Below are 17,500 nucleotides of genomic sequence, written 5' to 3' on the forward strand. Positions count from 1 at the left end.
ATATCATGTGTGTGTTCTGTCTACATGTGTGTGTTCTGCCTACATGTGTGTGTTCTGCCTACATGTGTGTGTTCTGTCTACATGTGTGTGTTCTGTCTACATGTGTGTGTTCTGCCTACGTGTGTGTTCTGTCTACGTGTGTGTGTTCTGTTACATGTGTGTGTTCTGTCTACATGTGTGTTCTGCCTACATGTGTGTGTGTTCTGCCTACATGTGTGTGTTCTGTCTACATGTGTGTGTTCTGCCTACATGTGTGTTCTGCCTACATGTGTGTGTGTTCTGTCTACATGTGTGTGTTCTGTCTACATGTGTGTTCTGCCTACATGTGTGTGTTCTGTCTACATGTGTGTGTTCTGTCTACATGTGTGTGTTCTGCCTACGTGTGTGTGTTCTGCCTACGTGTGTGTGTTCTGTCTACATGTGTGTTCTGTCTACATGTGTGTTCTGTCTACATGTGTGTGTCCTGTCTACATGTGTGTTCTGTCTACATGTGTGTGTTCTGCCTACGTGTGTGTGTTCTGCCTACTGTGTGTTCTGTCTACGTGTGTGTGTTCTGTCTACGTGTGTTCTGCCTACGTGTGTGTTCTGCCTACATGTGTGTGTTCTGCCTACGTGTGTGTGTTCTGTCTACGTGTGTGTGTTCTGTCTAGATGTGTGTGTTCTGTCTACACATGTGTGCTCTGTCTACATGTGTGTGTTCTGTCTACATGTGTGTGTCCTGTCTACATGTGTGTGTTCTGTCTACATGTGTGTGTTCTGTCTACATGTGTGTGTTCTGCCTACATGTGTGTGTTCTGTCTACATGTGTGGTCCTGTCTACGTGTGTGTTCTGCCTACATGTGTGTGTTCTGTCTACATGTGTGTTCTGTCTACATGTGTGTGTTCTGTCTACATGTGTGTTCTGTCTACATGTGTGTGTTCTGTCTACATGTGTGTTCTGTCTACAGTGTGTGTTCTGTCTACATGTGTGTGTTCTGTCTACATGTGTGTGCTCTGTCTACGTGTGTGTGCTCTGTCTACGTGTGTGTGTTCTGTCTACATGTGTGTTCTGTCTACTATGTGTGTGTTCTGTCTACATGTGTGTTCTGTCTACATGTGTGTGTCTGTCTACATGTGTGTGTTCTGTCTACATGTGTGTGTTCTGTCTACATGTGTGTGTCTGTCTACATGTGTGTGCTCTGTCTACCTGTGTTGTGTTCTGTCTACATGTGTGTTCTGTCTACATGTGTGTGTTCTGTCTACATGTGTGTCTCTGTCTACATGTGTGTGTTCTGTCTACATGTGTGTGTTCTGTCTACATGTGTGTGTTCTGTCTACATGTGTGTGTTCTGTCTACATGTGTGTGTCTGTCTACATGTGTGTGTTCTGTCTACATGTGTGTGTTCTGTCTACATGTGTGTGTTCTGTCCTACATGTGTGTGTGTTCTGTCTACATGTGTGTGTTCTGTCTACATGTGTGTGTTCTGTCTACATGTGTGTGTTCTGTCTACATGTGTGTGTTCTGTCTACATGTGTGTTCTGTCTACATGTGTGTGTTCTGTCTACATGTGTGTGTTCTGTCTACATGTGTGTGTTCTGTCTACATGTGTGTGTTCTGCCTACATGTGTGTGTTCTGTCTACATGTGGTGTTCTGTCTACATGTGTGTGTTCTGTCTACATGTGTGTGTTCTTCGTTCTTGTGGGGACCAGTGAAACAATAAACGAGGAGTTTGCAGGTTTTATTTCTCTATCAGACTCATTTCCATGTCAGCATGAGAATCGGAGGTTTATCGTGAGAAGCTACTTCCATGTGTGAGTTTCATGGTCGATGTGTCTGCAGCCCTGTAAATAAAAGCGTCGTACCGGCTAACACTTCACCTCGGTGTGGTGCTGCAACATTCTGCTGTCCAGCATGACCCTACAGAGATTCCTTCACGATAAACCAGAGCGTTCCATGGAAATACTTCGTAATATAACCTGTTATAGTCTGATAAAGTAACATGGGGGGAAATAAAGAAAATCATCACAGCCGGCAAACTTTCTTATCCTGCAATTAATCAACTTGCTGCTTATCGCGACAGCCGAGTTACCCACAGACACAAAGTAGTCCCTGTCTTTTAAACAGGACTCAGACCAGTTAGAGCAGGGTGTCAAACTCCGGTCCTCCAGGGCCGGTATCCTGCAGGTTTTCATTGTTTCCCTGATCCAACACACCTGACTGAATTAATGGGTTAACATGTTAGATCCGTCTTATTCAGGTGTGTTGGATCAGGGAAACAATGAAAACCTGCAGGATTCCCTCAAAGACCGGAGTTTCTAACACCACTGAGTTAGAAAGTCCGACCCAGTTTTCCAGCCGGTCTAGAGGGATGTTGTGGTCGACGTGTCAGATGCAGCACTGAGACCCAGCAGCACCATCATGTAGGTGAAGGTGGTGTAAGGAGGGGTGAAGAAGTTAAAGACGGAGACTTTCCTTCATTCTTCTTTTATTATAAAAGTTGAAGTTTCTACTCTGACAGTGAACAACAGAAACGATCCGATAAACTCCAGTAAGAAAATAAAAAACATGGAGATGGAGCAGGGAGGGGTCTCCATGGCAACACACAGGGCTGATGGAGGGGAGGGTGCAGGGGTAACCATGGTAACAGTGAGGGGGAGTTACTCTACTATCCTCAGGTGTCAGTTTAACATCTGATGACCTCCAACACACACACACACACACACACACACACACAGGTTACAGAAAGGCAACACACACACACACACATAATGCAGTCACACACACTTCTAGGTTGTGTGTGTGTTTCAGAACAACTTGACTCTGGAATCAAAAACTAATAAATATCACAAACACCCTGGTGGTCATGTGACCTGACGGTGGGCCGGTCATGTGATTTGGAGCCATCAGGTGACCATTATCGTACGAAGCGGGACCAACATGGCGGCGTCGTTACCGTACGAAGCGGGACCAACATGGCGGCGCCGTTATCGTACGAAGCGGGACCAACATGGCGGCGCCGTTAGCGTACGAAGCGGGACCAACATGGCGGCGCCGTTACCGTACGAAGCGAGACCAACATGGCGGCGCCGTTATCGTACGAAGCGGGACCAACATGGCGGCGCCGTTATCGTACGAAGCGGGACCAACATGGCGGCGCCGTTATCGTACGAAGCGGGACCAACATGGCGGCGCCGTTATCGTACGAAGCGGGACCAACATGGCGGCGTCGTTACCGTACGAAGCGGGACCAACATGGCGGCGCCGTTATCGTACGAAGCGGGACCAACATGGCGGCGTCGTTATCGTACGAAGCGGGACCAACATGGCGGCGCTGTTATCGTACGAAGCGGGACCAACATGGCGGCGCCGTTATCGTACGAAGCGGGACCAACATGGCGGCGTCGTTACCGTACGAAGCGGGACCAACATGGCGGCGTCGTTATCGTACGAAGCGGGACCAACATGGCGGCGGTTATCGTACGAAGCGGGACCAACATGGCGGCGCCGTTACGTACGAAGCGGGACCAACATGGCGGCGCCGTTATCGTACGAAGCGGGACCAACATGGCGGCGCCGTTATCGTACGAAGCGGGACCAACATGGCGGCGTCGTTATCGTACGAAGTGGGACCAACATGGCGGTGCTGTTATCGTACGAAGCGGGACCAACATGGCGGCATCGTTATCGTACGAAGCGGGACCAACATGGCGGCGGCGTTATCGTGCGAAGCGGGACCAACATGGCGGCGTCGTTATCGTACGAAGCGGGACCAACATGGCGGCGTTATCATCGTACGAAGTGTCTACGTATATATAGTGTATGTCTATAAAGTGACATGATAGCTGACGTGGTCTGATGGTTGCTCGGTCATGTGACCTGACATGCTGTCAGACCTGGCTGATGTCAGAGCTTCCTGCCCGTTTCCATGGCAACAGCAGCTGCTGACCCCGATCCTGACCTGTTTGGCTTCTTCTTCTGTACCTAAAACTGGGCGGAGCCTTTGCTCAGGTGGAACCTTGTGTCCTAGTAGTGGGATGACACGTCTTTTCTGACCCTCTACACCTGCAGTGAAGCCCCCCCACCACCTGTCAAACCTATGAAAACACACACACACCTCTCTAACACACTCTCAGTCTCTCAGCTGCAGCTCTTCCTCTACTCGTCATCCTCCTCGTCCTCGTCTTCATCCTCGCCCCGTCATTCCTCTTCCTCTCCTCCTTGAGCTGAAGAGCCGGGGTTCCTTGCGTACGTTCCACCACCGCGGTACGCCACCATGTCCTGAACACAGACAGGAAGTGGTTCACGAGAGGCTGTTTACGTCCACCTTTTTACTGAGAAACACTCCATACACCTGTCCACCTGTCCATCATTCATCCATCCATCCCTCCGTCCGTCCATCCATCCACTCATCTGTTCATCCATACACCTGTCCACCTGTCCATTCATTCATCCATCCATTCGTTCGTCCGTCCGTCCATCCACTCATCTGTTCATCCATACACCTGTCCACCTGTCCATTCATTCATCCATCCATTCGTCCGTCCATCCATCCACCATCTGTTCATCCATACACCTGTCCATTCATTCATCCATCCATTCGTCCGTCCATCATCCACTCATCTGTTCATCCATACACCTGTCCACCTGTCCATCCATCCATCCGTCCGTCCATCCTCCACTCATCTGTTCATCCATACACCTGTCGATCCATCCACCTGTTCGTCCATACACCTGTCCGTTCATCTATTCATTCATCTGTTTATCAGTCATCGTCCCCTGGTATCGGACAGCAAGTCATCATCCCCTGGTATCGGACAGCAAGACATCGTCCCCTGGTATCGGACAGCAAGTCATCGTCCCCTGGTATCGGACAGCAAGTCATCGTCCCCTGGTATCGGACAGCAAGACATCGTCCCCTGGTATCGGACAGCAAGTCATCGTCCCCTGGTATCGGACAGCAAGTCATCATCCTTTGGTATTGGACAGCAAGTCAGCTGGTACAGAAGTCTTCCAGGAAGTGGACGGGAGTCCATGCAGGGTTCCCACGCTGCTGGAGACTTCATCCGTCGCTCTGAGGTCTCGTCTTCCACCTGCTGGTTACTGACGGGAAGGGGGACCAGGGTCACTGCTGGTCTTCGTCCCAGAGCAGGGGTAGCCAACGTTGGTCCTCGAGGGCAACAATCCGGCAGGTTTTCCAGATTTTCCCTGCTCCAACACACCTGGTTTTCCTATCGGTCTCGTTCCTGCAGTTACAGACCGGTTCCTTTCGGTCCCGTTCCTGCAGTTACAGACCGGTTCCTTTCGGTCCCGTTCCTGCAGTTGCAGACCGGTTCCTTTCGGTCCCGTTCCTGCAGTTACAGACCGGTTCCTATCGGTCTCGTTCCTGCAGTTACAGACCGGTTCCTATCGGTCTCGTTCCTGCAGTTACAGACCGGTTCCTTTCGGTGAGCGGTTCCTTTCGGTCTCGTTCCTGCAGTTACAGACCGGTTCCTTTCGGTCTTGTTCCTGCAGTTACAGACTGGTTCTTGCCGGTCTCGTTCCTACAGACCGGTTCCTTTCGGTGACCGGTTCCTTTCGGTCCCGTTCCTGCAGTTACAGACCGGTTCCCTTCGGTCTCGTTCCTGCACTTACAGACCGGTTCCCTTCGGTCTCGTTCCTGCAGTTACAGACCGGTTCCTATCGGTCTGGTTCCTGTACTTATAACGTGGTCCTGACCCAGACCCCCACCAGCTGGTACTGCTGAGCATGTCTTACCCGGTCATATTTCTCCCTCAGCTTCTGGGCCTTCTCCTCGTAGGGCTGCTTGTCGGACTGGGACAGCTTGCTCCACATTTCCCCCAGCTTCTTGGCACAGTCTCCTATAGACAGACCAGGATACTGCTGCTTCACACTGGGCCGGTACTCGCTGCAGAACACGAAGAAGGCAGACCTGCAGAAACAGAGACCGTTAGCAGGTCCACGTAGAGAACCAGAGGACAGATAGACCTGCAGACACAGAGACCGTTAGCAGGTCCACGTAGAGAACCAGAGGACAGATAGACCTGCAGAAACGAAGACCGTTAGTAGGTCCACGTAGAAAACCAGAGGACGGAAAGACCTGCAGAAACAGAGACCGTTAGCAGGTCCACGTAGAGAACCAGAGGACGGATAGACCTGCAGACACAGAGACCGTTAGCAGGTCCACGTAGAGAACCAGAGGACGGATAGACCTGCAGACACAGAGACCGTTAGCAGGTCCACGTAGAGAACCAGAGGACAGATAGACCTGCAGACAGAGAGACCGTTAGCAGGTCCACGTAGAGAACCAGAGGACGGATAGACCTGCAGACAGAGAGACCGTTAGCAGGTCCACGTAGAGAACCAGAGGATGGATAGACCTGCAGACACAGAGACCGTTAGCAGGTCCACGTAGAGAACCAGAGGACAGATACACCTGCACACAGAGAGAGACCGTTAGTAGGTCCATGTAGAGAACCAGAGGACAGATAGACCTGCAGAAACAAAGACTGTTACCAGGTCCACGTAGAGAACCAGAGGACAGATAGACCTGCAGAAACAAAGACCGTTAGCAGGTCCACTTAGAGAACCAGAGGACAGATAGACCTGCACACAGAGAGACCGTTAGTAGGTCCATGTATTCACCCTGACTGAGGACCAGCTACTCTTTTCAGACTTACGGGGGTTCTTGGGGGCGTTGGGGTCTTTCCTCTTGCGGCCCCTCTTTCCGAAGCCTTTGGGGGGTACGTAGTCTCTCATCTCTCGGTTGTAGCGGACTTTGTCAGCCTTGGCCATGTCCTCGAAGCACTTCTTATCGCTGGAGACAGCGCCTGCAATCAGAGCAGAGATGGTTAGACTCACCAGCAGCCAATCAGCACAGCCTCTGCTGGTCATGTGACCCCCTGCTGAGGTCAGTAAGAGACTCCTGAATGAATCTGGACCTCAGAAGGTCGGTCCTGGTCTTTCTGCTCAAGATCATGCAGATACAGAGAATTCCTAGAGACACCACCAGGACTAGGACAACGTTAAAGTCCAGACTCTACAGGGGGACCGATGACGGAGAGGTCCAGACTCTACAGGGTGACCAGATGAAGGAGGTCCAGACTCTACAGGGTGACCAGATGAAGGAGGTCCAGACCTCTACAGGGTGACCAGTATGAAGAGGTCCAGACTCTATAGGGGGACCAGACGAAGGAGGTCCAGACTCTACAGGTGGACCAGATGAAGGAGGTCCAGACTCTACAGGGTGACCAGATGAAGGAGATCCAGACTCTATAGGGGGACCAGACGAAGGAGGTCCAGACTCTACAGGTGGACCAGATGAAGGAGGTCCAGACTCTACAGGGGGACCAGATGAAGGAGGTCCAGACTCTACAGGGGGACCAGATGAAGGAGGTCCAGACTCTACAGGGGGACCAGATGAAGGAGGTCCAGACTCTACAGGGTGACCAGATGAAGGAGGTCCAGACTCTACAGGGGGACCAGATGAAGGAGGTCCAGACTCTACAGGGGGACCAGATGAAGGAGGTCCAGACTCTACAGGGGAACCTACGTGGACCGGTTCATGTCCTGATGACACAATGAAAACATTAAAATGAGGTTTTATTAGTAAAGCTTATTCAGCTCTAATTCTACTGGACTGGTCCACCAGAGACCACATGTGGCCCCCTGGTCTAGATCTGACCAATTTATACACACATGGAGGACCAATGAGGACAGCTCATCCACCAAAACTCAAAGACCCTCAGAGACTCTGGGACGAAGACCAACAGTGACCCTGGTCCACCTTCCCGTCAGTAACCAGCAGGTGGAAGACGAGAACCTCAGAGATGGATGAAGTCTCCAGCAGCGTGGGGACCCTGCATGGACTTCGTCCACTTCCTGGAAGTCTTCTGTACCAGCTGACAGGCTGCTGGTCCTCTTAGTTTCTACAAGTCCTCCAGGTCTAGGACAGACCTGGGTCGTCCTGCCACAGGGGAGGCGGGGCTTCTCCTGATAGAACGCTGGAGAAAACTCCTCCCCTTTAGATGCTGCTGTCCCTCTGTCCTCCCCATTTCCCCGTCCCTCAGTCCTCCCTGTCTCCCCATCCCTCTGTCCCACCCTGTCCTCCCCATCCTCCCCCATCCTCCCATCCCCCCTGTCCTCTCCTTCCTCCCATCCTCCCCGTCCCACCCTGTCTCCCCATCCCCCTGTCCTCCCTGTCCCACCCTGCCTCCCCATCCCCTCTGTCTCCCCATCCTCCCTTTCTCACCGCCCCTTTTCTCCCATCCCCCTGCCCCCGTCCCACCCTGTCCTCCCCATCCTCCCATCTCTCTGTCCTCCCCGTCCCACCCTGTCCTCCCCATCCTCCTCTGTCTCCCCATCCCCCTGTCCCTCTGTCCTCCCATCCCCTCTGTCTCCCCATCCCTTTCTCACCGCCCCTTTGTCTCCCATCCCCCCGTCCCACCCTGTCTCCCCATCCCCCCGTCCCTCAGTCCTCCCCGTCCCCCCCTGTCCTCCCCATCCTCCCATCCCCCCGTCCCCCTGTCCCTCTGTCCTCCCCTGCCTCCCCGTCCCACCCTGTCTCCCCATCCCCCCGTCCCACCCTGTCTCCCCATCCCCCTGTCCCTCAGTCCTCCCCGTCCCACCCTGTCTCCCCGTCCCTCTGTCCTCCCCATCCTCCCCGTCCCCCCGTCTCACCTTCCATCTCTCGGAGCACTTCTTGGAGAACTCGGCGAAGTTGACGGACTGCTCGGGGTTCTTCTTGCGATGCTCCTCCCGACACGTCTGGACGAAGAAGGCGTACGCCGACGTCTTCCCCTTCGGCTTGTTGACGTCTTTACGCATCATACTGGCGGCCTGGAGCGAGGAAGAGGAGGAGGAAGAGTCGTGTTTTATTCATATTTATAGTTCCAGTCAGGACGGAGACGCTGGGACACGTCTGTCCAACGGAGACCAGCCAATGAGGTTAGAGCAGTAATTAACAAGCGGGTCGGTCTGAGCAGCAGAAATGATCGTTTGATTGGAACATTGATGACGTCGGTCATTCTGATCGGGTCCAGCAGAGGACCAGGATGGTTACTGATCAGTGGACCGGCTGATCACCACGGTAACCTGATGGGAACATGAAACCGTTGGGACGGATACAGCGCCCTGCAGCTGACGGATGGAAACATGGACATGATCATGAACGGAGACATCGGTCTGAGGACGTCCACCGTGGACATGTCAGGTTTAAAACTTTTATTCATGTAAACAGTCTCAGCTGCAGGTAATGAAGGAAAACCCGCCGTGGTCACATGACCATGGCGGCCAATCAGAGCTCTTCTTTCCAAGATGGCGTCACAGCTGGTCCTTACCACCAGTCCTCCACCTTACCACCAATCCTCCACCTTACCACCAGTCCTCCACCTTACCACCAGTCCTCCACCTTACCACCAAACCACCACCTTACCGCCAGTCCTCCACCTTACCACCAGTCCTCCACCTTACCATCAGTCCTCCACCTTACCATCAGTCCACCACCTTACCACCAATCCTCCACCTTATCACCACCTTACCACCAGTCCTCCACCTTACTACCAGTCCTCCACCTTATCACCACCTTACCACCAGACCTCCACCTTACTACCAGTCCTCCACCTTACCACCAGTCCTCCACCTTACCACCAGTCCTCCACCTTACCACCAGTCCTCCACCTTATCACCAGTCCTCCACCTTACTACCAGTCCTCCACCTTACCACCAGTCCTCCACCTTATCACCAGTCCTCCACCTTACTACCAGTCCTCCACCTTACCGCCAGTCCTCCACCTTATCACCAATCCTCCACCTTACCACAGTCCTCCACCAGTCGTCCACCTTACACCAGTCCTCAACCCTACCACTAGAACCACCTTACCACCAGTCCTCCACCTTATCACCACCTTACCACCAGTCCTCCACCTTACCACCAGTCCTCCACCTTACTACCAGTCCTCCACCTTACCACCAGTCCTCCACCTTATCACCAATCCTCCACCTTACCACCAGTCCTCAACCCTACCACTAGTCCACCACCTTACCACCAGTACTCCACCTTACCACCAGTCCTCCACCAGTCGTCCACCTTACCACCAGTCCTCAACCCTACCACTAGTCCACCACCTTACCACCAGTCCTCAACCCTACCACTAGTCCACCACCTTACCACCAGTACTCCACCTTACCACCACCTTACCACCAGTACTCCACCAGTCGTCCACCTTACCACCAGTCCTCCACCCTACCATAGTCCACCACCTTACCACCAGTACTCCACCTTACCACCACCTTACCACCAGTCCTCCACCAGTCCTCCACCTTACCACCAGTCCTCCACCTTATCACCAATCCTCCACCTTACCACCAGTCCTCCACCAGTCGTCCACCTTACCACTAGTCCACCACCTTACCACCAGTACTCCACCTTACCACCAGTCCTCCACCAGTCGTCCACCTTACCACCAGTCCTCAACCCTACCACTAGTCCACCACCTTACCACCAGTACTCCACCTTACCACCACCTTACCACCAGTCGTCCACCTTACCACCAGTCGTCCACCTTACCACCAGTCCTCCACCTTACCACCAGACCCCATCATGTGAGGCTCTCCATGACCTTCTGTAGTATTAATAAAGTTGGATGTGATGATGATGATGGTATTAATGATGAATATTTTACTGCTTTAGGAACCTCAGCATTACGTTTATTATGTATAATATTTACATTATGGTTTAAAAGGTTTATTTTCTTTAACCATGTCATTGGTATGTTTTAATTTAATAAACATTTATTATAGTTTCATGTTCATCAGTTATATTATAATAAACATATTAAATCAGACCAAAGGGTAACAGTACCAATGAAGAGGTACCATGAAGTACTGGTGTAGGACTGAGACCTGGTCTGGACCCTTTAACCTGGAATGTGTGAAATGTTCTCATTAAACCCATCCTGGACCAGACCGTCTCCCTGGACATCAGTCCTGGACCAGACTTTCTCCCTGGACATCAGTCCCGGACCAGACTTTCTACCTGGACATCAGTCCCGGACCAGACTTTGTCTCTGGACATCAGTCCCGGACGGGACTTCTTCCCTGGACATCTGTCCTGGACCAGACTGTCTCCCTGGACATCAGTCCTGGACCAGACTTTCTCTCTTGACATCTGTCCTGGACCAGAATGTCTCCCTGGACATCGGTCCTGGACCAGACTTTCTCCCTGGACATCGGTCCTGGACCGGACTGTCTCCTTGGACATCGGTCCTGGACCTGACTTTCTCCCTGGACATCTGTCCTGGACGGGACTTCTTCCCTGGACATCAGTCCTGGACGAGACTTTCTCCCTGGACATCTGTCCCAGACCGGACTTTCTCCCTGGACATCTGTCCCGGACGGGACTTCTTCCCTGGACATTAGTCCTGGACCAGACCTCTCTCCTGGACATCTGTCCCGGACAGGACTTCTTCCCTGGACATCAGTCCTGGACCAGACCTCTTCCCTGGACATCTGTCCTGGACGGGACTTCTTCCCTGGACATCAGTCCGGGACCAGACTTTCACCCTGGACATCTGTCCCGGACCAGACTTCTTCCCTGGACATCTGTCCTGGACCAGACTTTCTCCCCTGGACATCTGTCCTGGACCAGACTTCTTCCCTGGACATCTGTCCTGGACGGGACTTCTTCCCTGGACATCTGTCCTGGACGAGACTTTCTCCCTGGACATCTGTCCTGGACGGGACTTCCCTGGACATCTGTCCTGGACCAGACTTTCTCCCTGGACATCTGTCCTGGACCAGACCGTCCCTGGACATCTGTCCCGGACCAGACTTTCTCCCTGGACATTAGTCGGACGGGACTTCTTTCCTGGACCAGACTTTCTCCCTGGACATCAGTCCCGGACGGGACTTCTTCCCTGGACATCTGTCCCGGACCAGACTTCTTCCCTGGACATCTGTCCTGGACCAGACTTTCTCCCCTGGACATCTGTCCTGGACCAGACTTCTTCCCTGGACATCAGTCCCGGACGGGACTTCTTCCCTGGACATCTGTCCTGGACCAGACTTCTTCCCTGGACATTAGTCCCGGACGGGACCTCTTCCCTGGACATCTGTCCGAGGCTCGTCCACCGTCTGGCTGTGACTCAGTGTGAACAAAGACACTGACTGGCTCCATTTTTCCTCCTGGAGACCCGGAGGGAAACCCGGTCTGTCAGACTCTGTGGTGGGCCAGAGCCCCGTGCCTCCTGGCCGGCTGAACCCGGGCCTCTCCCCGGCTGTGAGCGGCCCTCGGCGGCGCAGGGCAGGAGGAGAAACCCCGCAGCTGTGGCGGCTGCTGCAGTTAGCTTAGCCATGCTAACAGAACAATGGCCACCATTTGCTTCCCGCCCTCTGCGGAGCGGCCCCTCCCCCGTTTAAACCTCCGCATCGCGCTTCAAAACAATAAAAATGTCACGTAACTACCCGCAGCCCAGCCTTTATCCCGGGTCAGGTTTTATCCGGGTCAGTTTTTAACCAGCATCGGGCCCTGCAACGGAAACGCAGTCTACAGCAGCTACGCATTTTCAACGGAGGGCTCCGGCTATGCTCCGGAGAGGTCAGCGTTGTATGGACGGGACAGGGCTATTTCCCGGCATTCACGCTCCTAAATGGGCGTCTCGTGTTTACAACAACACGCCGTAAACAGCTGCCTGACCGCGGACACATCAGGGCTCATAGCGGCGGCTACATGCCCTCGCTTCGGGTCTGACGGCTACAGCGGCAATTTTATCCCTGTTTCCAGCCTTTATCTCGGACTGAGAAAAACAGAAACTCCGGGTAAATTAAAGCCACCCGTCTCCCGGTTAAACACACAGATCTAACCCGGTCCCGGAGCTCTGACGGAGGTACTCACTCGTCAGTAGGGCCGGGAAGGTGAAGCAAACTGAAACCGGTTCTGGGGTTTTTGGGTCTCGGGTTATGTTGTTTGTTTGGGGTGAAGCGCTGCGACTAGAGCCGTTGGTTCACTTTCAAACTGGGTCGAGCTGGAGCTAGGCCACCGCCCCCAGGAACGCCCCATTGGTTTTCCCATTCATAGGGCGGGACCGCAACCTGCCTCAATGGGCGTGATTTGTCCCAATTGCTCGCTTCTGATTGGTTGAAGGAAGCGCATGTTAAAGCCACCAGGGCGTGGAATTCTACACTTACAACTGGGTGGAGCCAGTTATAGCCTAGGTGGATCTGATTGGAAACAGGTTCTGTCTGTCAAATTACAGCCCAATCACTGAAGAGCAGAGGCGGGGCTACAGAGCAGCAGGGATTGTAGTTTTATCTAACTACTCATCTTTGTGCTCATTATCAAATGTAGTTGTTGCTATTCTGTTGGAAAAAGTTAATGATTCATATGTTCCCACTCTGGACTAAAAATGATCTGTGTGGATGGATGTGTGGAGTCGACCCGTGGAGGATGAGGATGTTTTACTGGTGGGAGGGTTCAACACTTTGCTCACAGAAAACAGAAAATTTTCTCGTAGTTATGCAGAAACGTCGCTGCTGTGGTCGTCTCATAGTGTCTGCTCCTCCTCCTCCTGGTGGAATCATGGTGGCTAACGGTGATCAGCTGATCGGCTTTTCTCTCTGTGCTCTGTGTTTATGGATCAGCTGAGAAGGAGGAAACCAGCGGTTCATGTTCACACCTTCACATATTTACCCCAAAGTCTTGTTTTATAATGCGCTAGCTTAGCAAGCTTACGTTTATCAGTGTCAGTCAGTCAGATCCATGTCATGGAGCTGGAAATGAAAATGTTGTCTTTATTTCCTGTAACCTGTTCAGTAATGATGAGGTTTCGCTGGTGAAACAGAGGTAGAAATACATAACCATGCTACAGGCCAGCGTTCAGGTATCTGGAGAGGATAAACCAGCAGAAGTTAAACGTTCTCTCTAGATCCCTGCTGCTTGCTCCTCTGATGGAGACTCACAGTTCTGACTTGTGTAGGGCCTGAATGTGGAGAAACTTTGACCAGCTTCTTGGACAAAACCAGACCAGGGAGCTTCTCTAACACCGCAGCTGCTGGTGGTAAACAGAGGTTTATACTCAGCTATGCAGAGCCGGGTCTAGAAAAGTTCTGAAGGGGGCCAGGAGCCCTGACCAAGAAAAAATTGTAAAAAAGTGAATAAAAACTAGTAAAACAAGCAGCCAATGATGTGTTTTTAGCAGCAGTGTTTACTGTGGGTGGTGCTGCTGTAGGACTTTATCACTGCTGCACAAACACACACACTTGATGATGAAAGGAGAAAGCTGTTTTTATCCAGATCATCAGACCCCCCCCCCAAAAAAAGACAGAGGGCCTGCCACTATGCCCAGGAGAACCAGGCCCTCCCAGACCACCCCACCACCCGATGTTCAAGACCCACATCCTATCTATCTATCTATATATCTATCTATCTATCTATCTATCTATCTATCTATCTACTATCTATCACTCTACTATCACTATCTATCTATCTATCTATCTATCTATCTATCTATCTATATCTCTCTATCTATCTATCTATCTATCTGTCTGTCTGTCTGTCTGTCTGTCTGTCTGTCTATCTATCTATCTATCTATCTATCTATCTATCTATCTATCTATCTATCTATCTATCTATCTATCTATCTATCTATCCCAGCTTTCTCCATGCCAACCACCCTCTCTGGCCACCAGGGGGAGCTCCACCCATCCAACCCTCCATATGAAGCGTAGAAGAAGAAAACCAGGAAGCGGTTTGAAGAGTTTCAGCGCCACTTGTCTCCGGTTCGTTCCGTTCTTCAGAAACCCGGTCCCGGAGGTCTTCGGAGTCGGGCTGTCTTGGAACCAGAGATTGGACTCCCCTGCAGCAGTTTCTGGACCAGTTCGGACCAGCAGCGAGGCGGTTAGTACCGCAGTACTCAGCAGGTTTTTTGTGTTATCGGTAGAGATGAGAAGTCCACATAACCATGAACCCGCTTCAGGTCTTGCTGGTCAGACCTGAAGGCGGGTTCAGTACAAGGACGATGTCACTGTAAGTCGTATATAAAGGCTGCATCTCCATGAAGCTCCTCATTAAAAACAAACTAAACTTTATAGCCACTCCTACATGAACAGCGGTGAACATGTGGATGCAGCAGGAAGACGTTCAGGTAGTTTACAGGACGTAAATAAATAGCTTGGTGTAGATTAATGAGGAGATCTAGTAAGGTAAAGTTAGAAAGATTATTCCAGATTCAAACTTCCGGATCAATAAATCTTAGCTGAGACCTTCTTAAAACCCAAAACGATGCCTATGTGCAGTTATAATAGCATAAACTACGAGCTACAATGGACCAAATTTGATTTCTTTAGAAAAACTGCCGTCCTCGCACTAGACTCACAACATTGATCTCTATGCAGCTCAGGTATACACATTAATTAACTTGTTTTAAGCTACATGACAGGGACACACCTGTTTGTCCAGGTCCACATTTTACTGGGACACTGTATTATAAGCTAAGGTATACACATTAATTAACTTGTTTTAAGCTACATGACAGGGACACACCTGTTTGTCCAGGTCCACATTTTACTGGGACACTGTATTTATAAGCTCAGGTATACACATTAATTAACTTGTTTAAGCTACATGACAGGGACACACCTGTTTGTCCAGGTCCACATTTTACTGGGACACTGTATTTATAAGCTCAGGTATACACATTAATTAACTTGTTTTAAGCTACATGACAGGGACACACCGGTTTGTCCAGGTCCACATTTTACTGGGACACTGTATTTATAAACTCAGGTATACACATTAATTAACTTGTTTTAAGCTACATGACAGGGACACACCTGTTGGTCCAGGTCCACATTTTACTGGGACACTGTATTTATAAGCTCAGGTATACACATTAATTAACTTGTTTTAAGCTACATGACAGGGACACACCTGTTTGTCCAGGTCCACATTTTACTGGGACACTGTATTTATAAGCTCAGGTATACACATTAATTAACTTGTTTTAAGCTACATGACAGGGACACACCTGTTGTCCAGGTCCCACATTTTACTGGGACACTGTATTTATAAGCTCAGGTATACACATTAATTAACTTGTTTTAAGCTACATGACAGGGACACACCTGTTGTCCAGGTCCACATTTTACTGGGACACTGTATTTATAAGCTCAGGTATACACATTAATTAACTTGTTTTAAGCTACATGACAGGGACACACCTGTTTGTCCAGGTCCACATTTTACTGGGACACTGTATTTATAAGCTCAGGTATACACCATTAATTAACTTGTTTTTAAGCTACATGACAGGGACACACCTGTTTGTCCAGGTCCACATTTTACTGGGACACTGTATTTATAAGCTCAGGTATACACATTAATTAACTTGTTTTAAGCTACATGACAGGGACACACCTGTTTGTCCAGGTCCACACTTTTACTGGGACACTGTATTTATAAGCTCAGGTATACACATTAATTAACTTGTTTTAAGCTACATGACAGGGACACACCTGTTTGTCCAGGTCCACATTTTACTGGGACACTGTATTTATAAGCTCAGGTATACACATTAATTAACTTGTTTTAAGCTACATGACAGGGGACACACCTGTTTTGTCCAGGTCCACATTTTACTGGGACACTGTATTTATAAGCTCAGGTATACACATTAATTAACTTGTTTTAAGCTACATGACAGGGACACACCTGTTTGTCCAGGTCCACATTTTACTGGGACACTGTATTTATAAGCTCAGGTATACACATTAATTAAACTTGTTTTAAGCTACATGACAGGGACACAACCTGTTTGTCCAGGTCCACATTTTACTGGGACACTGTATTTATAAGCTCAGGTATACACATTAATTAACTTGTTTTAAGCTACATGACAGGGACACACCTGTTTGTTCCAGGTCCACATTTTACTGGGACACTGTATTTATAAGCTCAGGTATACACATTAATTAACTTGTTTTAAGCTACATGGCAGGGACACACCTGTTTGTCCAGGTCCACATTTTACTGGGACACTGTATTATAAGCTCAGGTATACACATTAATTAACTTGTTTTAAGCTACATGACAGGGACACACCTGTTTGTCCAGGTCCACATTTTACTGGGACACTGTATTTATAAGCTCAGGTATACACATTAATTAACTTGTTTTAAGCTACATGACAGGGACACACCTGTTTGTCCAGGTCCACATTTTACTGGGACACTGTATTTATAAGCTCAGGTATACACATTAATTAACTTGTTTTAAGCTACATGACAGGGACACACCTGTTTGTCCAGGTCCACATTTTACTGGGACACTGTATTTATAAGCTCAGGTATACACATTAATTAACTTGTTTTAAGCTACATGACAGGGACACACCTGTTTGTCCAGGTCCACATTTTACTGGGACACTGTATTTATAAGCTCAGGTATACACATTAATTAACTTGTTTTAAGCTACATGACAGGGACACACCTGTTTGTCCAGGTCCACATTTTACTGGGACACTGTATT

General features: G+C 50.2%; 2 protein-coding genes across 6 annotated transcripts in view; both read left to right on the plus strand.

The window, feature by feature from the left end:
- The first annotated feature begins 9,293 nt into the window (after positions 1-9,293).
- LOC121640259 (extensin-2-like) lies at positions 9,294-10,606 on the plus strand. Its single transcript, XM_041985960.1, has 2 exons — positions 9,294-9,812; positions 9,914-10,606. Exons 1-2 carry the CDS (start codon positions 9,294-9,296, stop codon positions 10,604-10,606), a joined length of 1,212 nt encoding a protein of 403 aa, XP_041841894.1.
- Positions 10,607-14,679: 4,073 nt separating this feature from the next.
- Positions 14,680-17,500, plus strand: part of ctc1 (CTS telomere maintenance complex component 1) — a 56,818-nt gene continuing 53,997 nt past the window's right edge. For all 5 annotated transcript variants that reach the window (XR_006010163.1, XM_041984675.1, XM_041984677.1 and 2 more), the window contains exon 1: positions 14,680-14,871. Coding sequence is in view for 4 of the 5 variants with exons in the window: in XM_041984675.1 (XP_041840609.1) it covers positions 14,692-14,871 (180 nt within the window). In the remaining variant the exon portion in view is untranslated. The remainder of the gene's footprint in view (positions 14,872-17,500) is intronic.

Source organism: Melanotaenia boesemani, chromosome 5 (genome assembly GCF_017639745.1).
Source record: "Melanotaenia boesemani isolate fMelBoe1 chromosome 5, fMelBoe1.pri, whole genome shotgun sequence".
In the NCBI taxonomy this organism is placed as follows: Eukaryota; Metazoa; Chordata; class Actinopteri; order Atheriniformes; family Melanotaeniidae; genus Melanotaenia; species Melanotaenia boesemani.